Below are 15,919 nucleotides of genomic sequence, written 5' to 3'. Positions count from 1 at the left end.
AGCTGTATTTGAACTTTAGAAGATTTGAGGGCAGGCTAAAGTGGGTCCTGAATAATTTACAATGCACAATCAGAAACCAAACTTAGTTTGAGTGGCCTACATAGAGTCAGAAAGTTAGATCTGCCAATTCAAAGAGCAAATATAACCAATGAGGAGCTCAAAATAAATTATTCTTATATGGATGTTCATTTAGTGACAGACAGAAATAGTTCTTAAAAGGACTTTTTTTCCCTGTTTTTATACTTTCATCCCCTTCAGCCATGCACAGTAAGACCTAAGTAAACCTACAAAGGAGAAAGAGCATTAAGAAATAAGGAAAGCAGAAAGTAAAATTAGCTCTAAAACAAAAGATTGTTACTGCTGCTGGGTAGGCACGCAGAGAAGCAAAAGGTCCCAAATGTCAGAACCATTTATTTTTAATCTGTGCTTTAATGTAGAAGTCATGTTGGAGAACGTCTTTGCTTCTGCTACCTGCTGCTCCTGCGCAACCTGGGTTTATTTTTACTGCCTGAAGCTGCATGTTGATGTTGGAATGAAATAACGACAGAATATTTTAGCTTTTAAGTTGTGTCCTTTGTTTTATTTATTCATTACCTAGGACAACTTAGTTCTAGTATTGAGTACAAAACTGTCACCGATGATGTAAAAAGGTGAAACGGAAACGTTTCACCTTTGTGAAATGTGGCAACTTTGAAAATCTTCTAAATGATCAGATTTTTTATGTTTGTGTTTAATTGCCTTTAAAATGAGTTTGGTTTGAATGAAAATGGAGGAAATGGGGATACTTTATCTGCCAAGTTCATATATTATGACCAGGTGCCCTTCACAAGATCCCGAGGCATTTGTGAATTTCCCATTAAATGTTGCATTCATCCATTTAAACATCCAAACATTTATCCATTTCAATCTCTTTTCCCTGTGTCTCCTGTAAATTTATAGAGAACTCATATATTTAAACTTTTAAAATATGTCAAAATTTGATTGAAGACTCTTGAAATATGAGCCTGGATGAGTAAAAATGATAGATCCTTTATTGTCCCTCAATGGGAAATTTCTGTACAACAGCAGCAAAGTGACAGCCAATCAAAGCAAGAAGACTCACACAAATGCACAATATAAACTAAATCAAAACATAACATTAAACAAAATAAATTTTTTACTGTTTGATTTAGTCATGGGCTGCACAGTGGTGCAGTTGGTAGCACTGTTGCCTTGCACAAGAAGGTCCTGGGTTTGATTCCCAGCCCGGGGTCTTTCTACACAAAGTTTGCATGTTCTCCCTGTGCATGCATGGGTACTCTCCGGGTACTCTGGCTTCTGTGTTGCCCTGCGACAGACTGGCGATCTGTCCAGGGTGATCCCGCCTCTCGCCCGGAACGTTAGCTGGTGATAGGCACCAGCACCTCCCGATCTAACTAGGGACAAGGGTGTAAGAAAATGGATGGATGATCTAGTCATGAGAAACTATTTTCAAATCGTAATTAATGATGCTTAGAATGGGGTGCTGTGGTGGCGTAGGGGTTAAGCACCACTCACATAAGGAGACCATAGTCCTTGACACGGTCGTTGCAGGTTCATTTCCTGGCCTGGTGACATTTGTCGCATGTCTTCCATCTTTCTCATTACCCACCTTCCTGTCTGAGCACTTTCAAATAAAGGCCACTAGAGCCAACAAAACCTTGAAAAAACAATTCTTGGAATAATTGTTGTATTTTGGTGATCATTTAGCCTAATTTACTTGGAAAGCCATATAAGGTAGCTGTCAGGTTTGGTTAAGTTTTGATAAATTCTTTGATTACCTTTAAATTACATGACAGATATATAAATTAAGTACATAAGCAAAAGCAGATTATCCGTTATCTCAACTCAGAACAACTCCAAAAACAGTTGTGTGAAAGATGAGGGAAAATAGAAACTATTCCCAGTAGGCTGTGGGAATCAATGAATTCCTAAATCTGAAGCTTTGAATCCAGGGAAATCCGTTCTGATGAAAGTTGTGCTTGCTCTTTAGGCACGTAAAGGAGATGCCAGTAATCCATTTACGTCTAAGGGCTTTCATACAATCTCATTTTCCAATTTAAGTATTAACCTAAGCTTGATGATTTTGACTTACTTTTGCATAATGATTTGAAGGTTGTGGATGCTTATATGATCAATATGGGATCTGATATTGCATATTTTAGTTGAGGAGCAGATGTCACAGTGACACATGAAATCTGCAGTGATAATGAGGTCCAGGGTGATCCTGCAGGTGATTCACACATGTTGCCAACTGGGCAGCATGAGGTGTTCCAGGCATGGTCTGTAGGCTGGCAGGAGCAGCAGGTGGATGACGCATCGCAGCGCGTTTCACTGCATCGTTCCATGTTCCTGCTTGTTCCCGCCTGCTGCTCAACAATTTTACGTGTTTTGCCCATAACGTTCAGAAGTCTCCTGCTTGTTTAATAATTCACTCGTGCTCTTTTTGGTCTGTGTGACGTTGGGCCGTTAAAAATAGATGATCTTTGTTGTAGAAGTAGAGAGTTTTCAGAGCAGCACAGAAGTGCGTTTTCTGTTTCTGATGTCCTGCTCTTCATTTAAGACAGTGAAGGTAAGTTGTTTGTTTTTTACGTGATCTATTGGAGTCTGAAGCAAGCAGAGTCTCTGTAGATGTTAAATGTATCTTGCTGAGGTTTTTGTTTGGTAGTCTTGGCTGCCATCCAGGGTGGATTCCTGCTGGGTCACCATGGGGTTGAACATCTAACCTTCAGCAAGAGAGGCACACTGAAACAGCTGCAACTAATGCAAACCAAGCAGATCTGCTACTAGTTTCTGGGTCAAGAGCAGCTGAAGTGTTGCGGTGTAAATTAAAATATTTGCGGTCATGGATACGGTGGCAGCTGTATGGTAATTAGCTGTAATCCCAAGGCTCAGACTGCAGTGCGCAGGGGTCAGAACGTGAGTGTTGGAAATACTCTCCAGAGTCCGGTAGCTTAGAGGTCCTGCAGTTAGAAAGTGGGGAAAGACATGATCCTACTCTCAGACTTCGGCTCCACAGACTCTGGTTTATAGTTGTGGAGGTTTTTGAAGATTTTTTCCATGTTGCTGAAACATATCCAGTGTTTAAAAATGAAGATATTTTGTCAGTGGAATCGCAGCTTGGTAGGTTGACTTGTATTTCTAAACATTTTCATGTTTCTAGAAGACATCTGATAGTATTCTTGCCCTTTTTCATGCATATTTATTTGATTCCGCTGTTAGTTCAGATTAAACTTTATTTTTTCACTGAAATATTGTTCTTGATTTCTTTTTCAACTTCTGTACAAAAATATTTTGCTGGAAATAAACAGGAGGTCGTGGGAAATAAAAACAAGAGGACTCTGAGCCAGATAGACATAATACGGTGCTTTGCGTGAGACGTTTATACTTCTTTAACTTTATCTCATTGCCACATCAAGCCATTAACATCACTGTTTTGTTTAGGATTTTATATAAGACAGACCAGCTCTAATTAGTGCATTACCATGAACCAGAAAGTTTTTAAATTTCTTGATAAGTACAGATCTGAACACTGTGGAGAAAAATAAAAAATAAACAAGTCACTTTCTCTTTGTAGATGTTCTTGTCAAAAGTCACAATTTGCATATATAAAAAAATTTGAGTAAATGTTTTTCTACTGCATATCTGCCTTTTATGACTTTACAACCATAATTTAGGCTTCTGAAACTTTTAGGACTTTGCATATCCCTCATAGCATTTTGCTAAGTCTATAGCTCAGTGTTGTGGTGCTTGCAGAGGAAATGGGCAATTTTTACAGCAATCTGGAATCAGATAGTCAGGATCAAGCCTACTCATCTGCTACGTTATATCATGCCACCTGTATGAACAAAGAAAAAAAACATCTTTCTTTTTACACATGATTACAAAGTTTAAAAGTATTCAGTTTGTCTAATGTGTATAATGCTCAGCAAACAGAGGTCTGCTGGTCTTCTAGAGGAATCCACCTGCAGCCTCTTCACAGGGTTTTCTGTCCTTTGTTGAGTGTTTAACATCCAGAATTAAAATCCTTTCCCTTCTGCAGGATTTTTCCTATGACGACTCGAAAGTGGATTTCAACGTGGATGCCCCTAGTGGCGTGGTGATGGAGGGCTACTTGTTCAAAAGGGCTAGTAACGCCTTCAAGACCTGGAACAGGTAACCGCCATGGCGAATCATTTATTCAGCAAGTCAAATATTTACAATCATTCAAATCAGAGAGCTTTCCCTCTCTGTTTCTGTTACAGACGGTGGTTCTCCATTCAGAACAATCAGCTAGTCTATCAGAAGAAGTTGAAGGCAAGTCCATTTATCTTTAAACCATCAGCTTAAGATTATAGCAGAAATATATTTTGATATTGCAGTGATCTTTTCTGAAATCTGTGTGTTTGAATTCGAGGAGATGTGAAAAATATTTCTGCAGAAAAATTTGAGATACTAGCAGATATCTGTTGACACTTTGCTGGTGGGGATTTGTGGATCCCAGTAGAGCTGCTGGTTCTCTCTTATAACTCATTTCAATAGATGGAGAACTTGTAGAGATTTCCTTTTGCAGGAAGCATATCAGGGATAGAAAAGCTGTTCTCCTTTGCTGTTACTGTTCCATGTTAAGAAATATAACGAGTCATTTTTTGTGAACAGGATGTTCTGACGGTGGTAGTGGAAGACCTCCGATTGTGTTCTGTTAAACCATATGAAGATATCGAGAGGAGGTTCTGCTTCGAGGTCGTCTCCCCATTCAAGTAAGGAATACTTGAAAGGGGTATGCTTAGATTTGTTTTGGGGACGGACCATCAAGAAAAAAAATTCCCTAGATAATGGTTCAGTGACATTTCTGCAAACATATATTTTTGCCTTTTCTTGACCTGTTTCTTTCTGGGGAAATCCTTATAATAAAAAGAAATTAAGACCTTCAAATGTCTTAAATTAATTTAAAAAAATTTAAGTTGGCCTTAAATTTGTTAACAACAGGTCTTAAATTTTGTCATGGTAGTACCACTTAATTAAGTTTTTTTCTCGTGAGTCTTTTTGAATCACACCCAAACATCTTCATTGTATTCTGTGATTAAATGCGGTTGAAGCTCCCAGCAACTAGCTGTTAGCATATTCTTGCAATCTAGCTTTCATGCCTCTATCATGGGATTGTAATGCAGCAAGTTCCCCCAACCATCCCATATATTTCTAGTTTTTTTGGCCTTAAATTTCATTCAAGTTGGTTTTAAGAACTTGGTCAAGGTTTTAAATTTGACTTGCTGAAACCTGCAAATACTTTCTCTTAGCTGTCTAAGAGAACATCTAACAACCCAACCAATAATGAAATCATCCAGCAAAATCAAACAGACCAACCATCTAAGAATCCAACCACCCAAGCTATCTAGTGATAGCTGTTCACTAGATTAACCCATGAACAGCTATCTATTCAATATATCTAACTAAATAAACATCCAAAAGACCAACCAACCACATATTGCTCCTACAGTCCACTCAACTAACCATATAGCACCTAACAGAAAAGCCAATATATCAACTAGCCATCTAACAATCCAACCAGCCAACAAATAGTCCAATTAGTCCTTAGACCAAACTCCCATCAAACCATCCATCCCCCTCACTATCTAATTGAAATCATCATATCAATAATCTAATACTCTTGCAACCCAACCAACCATCAAATTTCAACACACCAACCTATACACATTCAAAACAGACCAATCAATTTGTGTTGCAGGAGCTGCATGCTTCAAGCTGAGTCTGAGAAGCTAAGACAGGCTTGGATTCAGGCGGTTCAAGCCAGCATTGCTTCAGCGTACAGAGAGAGCCCAGACACTTTCTACATAGAGGTGAGTCATCACTTGGTCATGAATAACTTGAGGGCAACGTTTACAGGTTGTTTATGAGATTCACCACATGTTTGTTTTTCAGGGCTGTTAAACACATGACTCTAATTATTGTAATTGGATATAGTTTTACTCAGACTTTCCTTTTCGTTCTGTTTTAAATGTAACAATTTTCGGGTCACTTTTGGGGTACATCTGAAACATATTTTGCCGCCCTAATGGATTTTCATGTCTAATTTCAGCATCTGGACAGAACTGCCTCTCCATCCACCAGCAGCATCGATTCAGCCAGCGAGCCGCGGGAGCGCAGCGCCCGGGGTGAGACCATCCTGCAGCGCATCCAGAGCCTGCCAGGGAACGAGCAGTGCTGCGACTGTGGTCAGGGCGACCCGCGCTGGGCCTCCATCAATCTGGGCGTCCTGCTGTGCATCGAGTGCTCCGGCATCCACAGGTGGGAAACAGAGGAACATGCGAGCAGTAGCTAACTCAAACTGCCTTATTAGAACAAAAACACAGGCTGAGGTTGACTAATGCTGAAAATATTTACTTAGTCATAAACCTGCCGAAGGAAGTTTTCCAGTGTTTTTCTGGAAAATAAAGGAATTCGATTTTAGGGGGGTTTATTAGGTTTGGATGATTTATAAGATTGAAAGAAGAAAGTTAGAGAATGGGGAAAAAAACATTAGGTTAAAACATCCATCAGTCCATCTGTCCATCCATTGAACTGTTCATCCATCCATCCATCCATCCATCCATCCATCCAATGTTGGATTTGTACTTCGAAAGTAGGAGAATTTTCAGTTTTGTGTCTGAAAAATGTAAATTCAAATAAAAATTTTTAGGAATACTATCCTAAAGAAAGTATAAATATAATTTCAAAGTGATTACCTTCAATACTTGGAAGGTAAATAAAAAATGGCACAGCCTAAAAATAAAAAAGACAAAAAATAATAATCCTTACAAAATTTGAAATGCAACTTTTTTTTTGTTCACCAGACTAGAAAAATATACAAAACCGTATGTTTCCAATTGTAGGCAATTAGAAACATAGTTAGGGTTCAGGAAACATAATAAAAGATATACAAGTATTTAGAAAAACCAAGGTTATTATATCACAGGATTACCCTGAAAGCATATCCTCATGTGCTGATTTTAACAGTGTAGCATGGCTGCGAAAAGCAAATTTATGCTCCCTAAATCAGCTTGTTTTTTCTTTTTTTTTACAAAGAGAAGAGACCTTTTGTTACATTAATTCAGTGTCAGAATTAAAAAAACAAAAACAATCTGCAGGATTTGCATGTTTTCCTTTGAAGTAAACCCATTTTCCTTTTACTCCCACCTGTTGAATATGCATGCTCCCTCTCCAAGCTCGTCCTCTCACAGTTCAGATCAGACGTGCTCTTTTGTCACAATACAGTTTTCTTTCTAACATGCCACTATTGCCCAGATACTAGACAGTAATTTGCATCACATTAGGCGTCTGGAATAACAGAATATGTGACTGATCTGTTTACCTTCCTTCCTCCACATCCACACAAAAGAGGAATAACGGCTGCATTTCTTTTCTTGAATCAACGACCATCTCCTGCTTTAACTTATCATGAAATGTTTTTATTCCAGGAGTCTTGGGGTCCACTGTTCAAAAGTGCGTTCCTTGACGCTTGACTCATGGGAACCAGAGTTATTAAAGGTATGGTTAATTCTTTGAATACTTTGACATTTTGTGTTCTTACAGATTATCAATAATATTTATTTTATTTGCTTGCAGCTGATGTGTGAGCTTGGAAACAGCGCCATCAACCACATATATGAAGGCTCATACCAAGAACAGGGTCTGAAGAAACCATTACCATCCAGCTCAAGGTAAAGATGTGCAAAAATGCAGCAAGCTTATATTTGAAGTATTATTTCTGAGGCAGTAAAATTAATTGAAACCTGTTTTGGTGCAGGCAGGAAAAAGAGGCATGGATTAGAGCAAAGTATGTGGAAAAGAAATTCCTGAAGAAGCTGGGCTCCACTGAGGCCCTCGTCAATGGGGAGAGGAAGTCGGAGAGGCACTGGAGTGTGAAGAAATGCCGGAGGCACAACAGCGCCACTACTGTTCCCAAAACACAGAGAAGATACAGACAAGAGCCTGGCAGCACGTCCCCTTCTGCTCTCTCAATTGGCAAGTCCAATAATCCAGTTGTTTTTATTTGTAATCATTACAGAATTTAGAAACATTGTACTTTCTTTTTACAGTCTCTGTAAAAAGAAAGTAAACCCTTCATCAGCCCTGGAGTCTTATTGCAAGGATATAGTAACAATTATGTAGTCTTTACAAGTCATAAAAAACATAAAAATATATTTGAAAGTAGGGCTGAAACAATTAATCAGATTAATCGTGAACTCCTCAAGTGTCATAGTTTTGGCTTCAGCTGGTTCAAATTCTGTAAAAGAAAAAATCTCCTATTAAACACTTTTTCTATCCAACAACTAGTCAAAAAAATTAATTGATCAACCTTTCTCTATATTGATGTTAAGTTGAGCAAAAAGGGCCGAGCTTTTAATATGTTGATGTTAAGAAAAAGTTGAACATTTTAAAACTCAGACAATTTAAAACTCAGAAAATTTCCAAAAGTCCAAAAGTTTTTTTCTAGTAAATTTTAGACTTTTCAAACTCATAAAGTTTTTTCTATTAAAAGTTTGAGATTAATTTCAGAACTTCTGAGTTTTTTTGCAGAAATGTACTGCATTGTGCACATCCCTTGAATTGCGAGTCAGATATTTTTATTTCTAATAATTGCACAATATTTTATGTGTCATCATTACTATTATTGTTGTTATTGTTAATCTTTATGCACTTTAAGACTGATTATTGTATGAACCTTTATACCTGATGCTGCTGAATTTCCACCATTGTGGGGAAATCAAAGATGTTTGTGTTCTAAAAGTGGGTGTACTTTGTTTTTACTGTATTGTGGAGAATGGACCACAGAATCATCGGGATGTATAACACTTAACTTGCGTTGTTCATTTGTCTCTATCACAGCAGCGGCCAAATTCAGACGAGAGTCTTTGTTTTGTCCTGATGAGCTGGATTCTCTCTTCTCTTACTTTGATAATGGATCTGGTCCTCGAAGTGAGTTTGTTGCTTTTTATACTCCAACATTCAATCATAGACCCACATGGGAACATTGTGAGAATAACCAGAAATCTAGAGAAAGCGGATGCATTAAATTAACTTTGTTTCTGCAGGTTTGAGTAGCGACAGTGGCTTGGGAGGCAGCACAGACGGAAGTACGGACATCCTGGTGTTTGGCTCGGTGGTGGACAGCGTCACAGAGGAGGGTAGGTCTTGTTTGAGAAGGTTGATGTAACAGCTACGGGGTTTGGTGAGCAGCTCCACATACTTATATGATCTGCAGAGTGCGAAGTGTCTGAAGAGTCAAGCGGTGAGACTGAGGCTGAGACTTCAGACCCGGAGGACACGAGGGAGATGGATCCTGGAACGCTGCTCTATAAAGCCTCTAAAGCTCGCAACCTGCCCGTCATGGCGGAAGCTCTAGCCCATGGCGCCGACGTTAATTTGGTTAACGACGAGGATGAAGGAAAGACGCCTCTTATCCAAGCTGTTACTGGGGTGAGTTAGTCTAGACAAACTGTTCCTATAATCAACTCTTAATGGTGATAATTTATTTTAAAATGTGACTGAAATTATCCCTAACTGTAAATATGTTCTGCTATTTTTGCTCTATTGTCTTTAGCAATAAATTTCTTAACTTCTAACTTTGTTTTAGGGTTCTCTGGTGGCCTGCGAGTTCCTGCTGCAGAACGCTGCTGATGTGAACCAAAGAGATGCAAGAGGGAGGGGGCCCTTGTACCACGCTACTTATCTGGGACACACAGGGTGAGTCAAAATAAACCATTTCCCATCTCTGCTCTAAAATGTGTGTGGACAAGTTTATAACTAGTCTTAACACGGTTTATACAAGATTTAAATAATGTGCCTCATGTGACTCCTTAGCACTTTAATATCAAAACAGCTTTAAGAGATGTTTTTTATATAGATGATAACATAAAGTATAATTAATTGAATTAATTGAATTTTGATCATTTTGATTTAGTTACAAGTTCTGAGTACTCCACTTTGCACCAAAAAGCTACTTGATTGATAAACTGGAAAAGCAGGAGGGATTCTGACGAGGTCCTCTCAACCGATCACATGTTTATTGGGAGACTGTTGGGCTACTTTATATAAATTGCCAATAAGCTTCTAAATTAAGAAAAATCACATATGGGGTTCCCCTAGGCTCCCTTGTCAGGATACTTTTAATTACTATCTGCATGTTCTACATAGCTGTTATTTGATAGTTTTTACTTAATCTCTTACAATATCTCTTACATCTTTTACAGACACTGTTCGCTCATTTAATATTAGCTCTTGTCTTTGTAAGGTGCTTACCTTGTGTATGAACGGTGCTATACAAATAAGCTTAATTTGCCTTAGAAAAATTGTAAGTTTCACCAAAACTAAATATCTAATCTTATTCGCTCAGTTATTGTTTGCTGCTTTTGACTCCAGTTTTTTGTGTATTTCCAGGCAGGTTTGTTTGTTCCTCAAAAGAGGAGCTGCACAGAATGATGGAGATGAAGACGGCCAGGACCCTTTGAGCATAGCCGTGCAGCAAGCCAATGCAGATATAGTCACGCTGTATGTTAATGGACTAAAACACTTCAGATCCAGTTTTGGTGTAAAATTCAGAGTCGGCTCATCCTGTTGTGTTTTTTCAGGCTGCGACTGGCAAGGATGAACGATGAAATGCGGGAGTCAGAGGGGCCCTTCGGACAGCCAGGTCAATACCCGATCAGCAGCCCCACTGAGCAGCAGTATAAGAAGTGCATTCAGGAGTTTATCTGCATCCATATAGCAGACTGCTAATCAGGTTCAGTCAGGGTCATTTGGCATTTAGGGTTTTCTGTACTCATCTGAATATCCTTGCCATGCTGTGTCTGAGGGATTTCTATACCTTAAACCGTTCTGCAGTCATTTCCTCTCTCACACTTCAGCTGGAACTTAGTGTTGATCTCCAACATTGAAGTCAATCTTGACCAACTAATTGAAAAAATAAAAATTTCAACGCAGATGATTTTTGAGCACAAATAGATTCTGTTTAAGTTCTCAGATTTAAGTCCTTAAGTGGCCACAGAAATTCACTAATGCTTTTAATCAGTCAACAAATGTCAGGTTCATTCAACCAATCTCAGGCTGAATGAACCTCCCTGAAGTTGTGAGTTCATGTGAAGATCTTAGTTTTTCCTTTTATGCTGTCTTTGAGTAAAGCTTTGTCATCCCTGCAGTGAGAAGACCTGTAAAACCTGATCCTAACTGTGACCAAATGATTCTCAGAGTTGTTTCTATGTATTGATCAGCAAACTGATCAAGTGAAGCTTTTATGATGCACTTTTGTGACAAACGGGGATTTCATTTTCTCTAATTTTATTCTTGTCAAAACGTTCTGAGCAATGGTGCAATAACTTTTTTAGTACTTTTTGTATTGTTAAATAATGTGTCAGGGGAAGTATTTTCTTTTTTTTTACACAGGGTAGATTTTGTTAGATGAGCACTTACCCACACAGTATTCTGTTTTCATTAGAAAATTTAATTTATTCACTTGTTGGTGGATTTATTTTGCTTATTAAGCTGCACTGGAAGATGGGATTTTTAAAACAATAAATGGATTTTGGAGAAAATCCATTGTATAAAATGTAATCTGTAAAATATTTGTTTCAATGCTTTATTACAACTATACAACAAGTGAAGTTGTATTTATTTCCAATGCATGAGAAGATGTTGACTCTGTCCTCCAAATTCTCATTGCTTCTCAGTTTATGCATTTAGTATTGCTAAATAATGTTGGTATTTACATTATTTTTGCCAAAATATAGTGGAGCATGTTTTAAATATTTGTTCCATATAGGATTCTTTTTCCTGCTATTACTGCCTGGATAGTAAATTATTTGGGTTTAGTTTTGACCAAAGAAAAAGAAAAGCCAGCAGTTTTTAAACACCTTTTTCTTATTTCTAGTAAGACAGGAATGTGTTTTCTTTTAACTGTACAGAAATTGGATGGGGGCTACAATTTGGAGTTATGCTACATTTATTGATTCCATGTTTCATGACACATTGGTATAATCATAACTGAGGTGCAAAATTTGCACATATGGAAACTGAAATGCATGTTTTGGTTTTGTTATTATAAAACAGATCACTGGAACTTTAAGATGGAACTGTTTCAACACTGCATTCTTGCTTTATATTGGATTACCAATTGTCTCTAAGTTTCACATCAAAAACGAACATTAAAGTTGTTTCATCAGCTTTAGAGATAATATCCTGCCCTTAGTCCGTCGCATTGTACAATGATCATATAATGTTTGCCATTTTGTTTAAAGTTAAATAGTTCACCAGCCGGAATCTTGCTAATAGTTAGGATAATCAGGCTAATGCTAATATGTTTATGTTGCATACAAAGCTCACAAGTCTGCTGATTTTCACCTTTTAGCTTTAAAGACAATTTATTTTTTCCGGTGAGCTTCACTTTTTTTTTTTTTAGTGCACATTAGAAAAATGCCATTTTCTTATGAAAAGAGTCAACCTAGATCCGCAAAGCTCCCATAGCTAGTCTTTCAGTCTTGGTTTACATAGTTTGTTAGCTGTCAAAAGTAAAGTTCAAAACTGTGAAAAATTGAGGAAAGATCTACCTTTTATTCGACTGACATTTCTTATTACTTTCTGTTCAAGATGAGGAATATATATTTTTGTAAACCACATCCATATTTTTTTGCACAGTCGCTAGTTTGTATTTACCACCACTAAACATTTTTGCAGGTGTTTGTGGTGATGAGAGGAGCAGCCCACTCATTTTCTCTTCTTTCTCGTTATTGATAGACCAGAAGCACTTTTTCATGCAGCCTTTTTCTAATTTGTCGGCAGTATCTCACAACAAAATTCATAGTTTTCAAGTGAAAAATGTTGTGACTAACAGTCATTTCCATTAAGCCAATGAACGATTATGTGTTGTATACATTGTGGTGTGTGTACAGTGACTGTAGTGAATACTAAATCCTATTAACACATCCTTCTTTTGGCATCTCTATTTCTAACTTCCTTATAGATTTTTTTTACTTTCTGTCTGTTATCTGTAAAACTTATTTGAATAGTGCAAGAAATGTTTCTCTAAATATTCTGTACTTGTGCTTATTAACACTATATATGTATTCCTTCTGTTTCCTTTGAAATGATACTGGAAATAAACAATGTGTACCTAAACACTAACCTCTTTGTGCTGTGGCTAACCTTATTACTATTTCTTTGCTAAAAGTTGAAGAACTATCTTCAAGTGCATGACATAGTTACTATGCACAATTAACATAAAACCTATCTGTCAAAGCCTCCACGAGAAAGTTTTGATAAAGTACTAATTTTCCTTGTAGTTTTCCACATATTGCCATCTTAATTAAAACTACAAACATGTATTTTATTGTGATTTATGTGACAGATCATCATAAAGCATCAACCTCCCTGTTTCTGCAGGAAAAATCAGACCCACGATATGATGCCTTAACACAATGATTAGTGGCACTGGATTTTATTTAGAGACATCAGATCAAGGAACAGCTGTATGCCACACTTTTCAGATTTCATTCGTGAATATAAGTTGAAAACCATGTCACATCTTCCTGCCATTTTACAAAAGTGCTCTGCTCTTTTTCTCAATCACAAGAAAATTCTAATAAAATAGTTTGAAGTTTGTGAATGTCTTGTAGGAAAATATGAAAAAGTTCCAGGGTAAAATAATACTGACTTTGTGTCATTTCAGCTTAATTCAAGTTCTTTATATGGCGCCATTTTACAACAAGTGTTTCAAAACCAGCATACTTAGTTACAGCAATCCTGTAATAAACTGTAATATAGGCAGTATGGAAAAAGCATTAATTATACAACTTTGATCAGCTTTGAATAAAGTTAAATCAAACACCTGATATTTTTTTTGGAGTTTAAGATAAAAGTTTGACTAAAAATAACAAAGAAATGGGTGGAAGAGTGAAGCCTTGAGTAGCTGAGGTCAAGCATCCAAAATGAGGGAAAATTTAAAAGAAACGGATAATGTGTGTTAAAAATAGGGAGCGGTAAATAAGTAGTAATAGTAAAATCGCAAATACGTTCCTTCTGAGCACCAAGTTTGAAACTTGATAAAAGTTTAAAGTTTGTTTCCCTTTCACATTGCAACTCCTGGAAGCTTTTCCAGACACAGACACGGCTGCTTTTGTTGTGTGTGTATATATATTCAATGGTTACCGTAGCAACGAGAGGCATGAATGCCAGGTATTTGGGAAGCTGAATGAGGGGAAGCTTCAGGGTGCCTCAAAGCCTTCTTTTCTGTGTTTTCTCTTCATTTTCCCCTTGTATTTTATTTTGTGGCCATTCAAAGATAAAAAAAGAAAGATCCTGGTCTCATGAGATGATTTTTCATTGATGTTTCTTTGTTGTTTGTATCCTACTAGGAGACACAACATACATTGACATCTTCAGGGAGTTTTCCCATATGGCCTCCCACAACCCGGAGAAGCTGAAGCGTAGGAGTTTGCACTTCCGACACTCCTTCAGGTAGTCCTCTGAATATCTGGAGAGGAAGGCTGCCTCCCCTTCATACTTGAGATTCAATAACAAGTGACCTGGAGGAAGAATCTGAAGCTATTCATCATTCATCCTAGGGTGCCACTTCCTGTCCCGCCTTAAAAATGTACTTAAGGTAGATAGATTATGTCTCAGAAAAGACTTTATTTTGGTAGGACAATGTTTTTTTTTTTTTTTGAGGATTTGCTGGTCTTCTCCTTTTCAATATGACTATAAAAACATTATTATTCCTTCAAAAGGTTAGATAATTACTTGTTTTTTCTGTAGTATATACGGTATTTACCAATTTATTCTGTCTGGATCATTGAAGGAATCTCATTATTACCTTATTTTTCTACATGCATGCATTACATTTCATACTTAAACTTTCAAATACAGCTAGGAAGTGTTACATTAGCCATCATCATCATCATCATCATCATCATCATCATCATCATATTCTTGCAGTGTTATTTAATGTGCCGTCTATTTTGATGAGAAATATCTTCTGTTTTGCATCGACTACGCTGGTCTAGTCCTTGTAAAATTTTGGTTTGAATGTAACTTGCTTTACCACTATGAGATGAGGTCTTTTTTGTCCTGTAAGCATGCTGGAGAAGCAAAATAAAATGTTAATATATCTTGAATGAGAGACGAGTGCAAATAAAAGCTTTTCTTTTACATTCTTGTGCGTTTTTCTTATTTGGTGAACAGCAGCGCCCCTCAGTGGTCATATTGGTCATTCCTACAACACAGATTCAACAGATTTTGAAGTATTGTTTCAAGAACACCCCGCCTCTCGCCCGAAACGTTCGCTGGAGATAGGCTCCAGCACCGCTCCCAACCCCACTATGGACATGGGTGTACAGAAAATGGATGGATGGGTTTCAAGAACATTTTACAGATGTCATTAAACAATAACCATCTGAACCTGTTGTGTGTCTGTGTGTCAATGTCAAGATGGAAATACATTAATAATGAACTTCAAGAACAAATTAATGGTGTCAGATGGTTTAAACTTTACATGATTATTTCTGGTAAATCCGAAGTCTATCACTCCACAGTGTGTAAGGCTATATGCGCGGTTCAAAAAAGTAGAAGGTTATTTTTTGTCACTCGTTTCAGAAAGTGAAACTGATGTTATTTAGTTTCACTAATTATTTTGATGATTAAGGGTTACACATTTTGAAAAGAAAACCAAAATTCAGTATGCATGTATACTTCGCTCTCTCTCTTATTTCCGGCTCCTTTATTGCATAATAAGGCCAGTAGATCCCATAAAAACAATCTCAAAATAAATAAATAAAACAAAACAAACGTTGTTACATTTGTTAAATCAATTAGATAATTCAAATGAAACTTAAAATGTATCAATTCTGTAATATTTTTTTATATTTAAAGTAATTAA

General features: G+C 37.2%; 1 protein-coding gene across 2 annotated transcripts in view; it reads left to right on the top strand.

Moving 5' to 3' along the window:
- The window catches only part of acap3a (ArfGAP with coiled-coil, ankyrin repeat and PH domains 3a), a 59,572-nt gene extending 44,380 nt beyond the window's left edge, over positions 1-15,192 (top strand). The window contains exons 11-25 of one of the 2 annotated variants that reach the window (XM_028010099.1): positions 4,061-4,173; positions 4,263-4,314; positions 4,657-4,757; positions 5,744-5,855; positions 6,095-6,303; positions 7,473-7,542; positions 7,621-7,715; positions 7,802-8,019; positions 8,884-8,973; positions 9,090-9,182; positions 9,260-9,474; positions 9,632-9,741; positions 10,435-10,545; positions 10,626-10,687; positions 14,400-15,192. In XM_028010099.1, the coding sequence (XP_027865900.1) occupies positions 4,061-4,173; positions 4,263-4,314; positions 4,657-4,757; positions 5,744-5,855; positions 6,095-6,303; positions 7,473-7,542; positions 7,621-7,715; positions 7,802-8,019; positions 8,884-8,973; positions 9,090-9,182; positions 9,260-9,474; positions 9,632-9,741; positions 10,435-10,545; positions 10,626-10,687; positions 14,400-14,506 (1,758 nt within the window). In that variant the 3' untranslated portion in view covers positions 14,507-15,192. Of the gene's footprint in view, positions 1-4,060; positions 4,174-4,262; positions 4,315-4,656; positions 4,758-5,743; positions 5,856-6,094; positions 6,304-7,472; positions 7,543-7,620; positions 7,716-7,801; positions 8,020-8,883; positions 8,974-9,089; positions 9,183-9,259; positions 9,475-9,631; positions 9,742-10,434; positions 10,546-10,625; positions 10,778-14,399 lie in introns of both variants that reach the window. The other variant, XM_028010100.1, reaches the window with a different exon arrangement.
- The last annotated feature ends 727 nt before the right edge of the window (positions 15,193-15,919 follow it).

Source organism: Xiphophorus couchianus, chromosome 24, assembly GCF_001444195.1.
Source record: "Xiphophorus couchianus chromosome 24, X_couchianus-1.0, whole genome shotgun sequence".
NCBI classification, from domain to species: Eukaryota; Metazoa; Chordata; class Actinopteri; order Cyprinodontiformes; family Poeciliidae; genus Xiphophorus; species Xiphophorus couchianus.
This window is presented reverse-complemented; position numbering and strand designations above follow the sequence as displayed.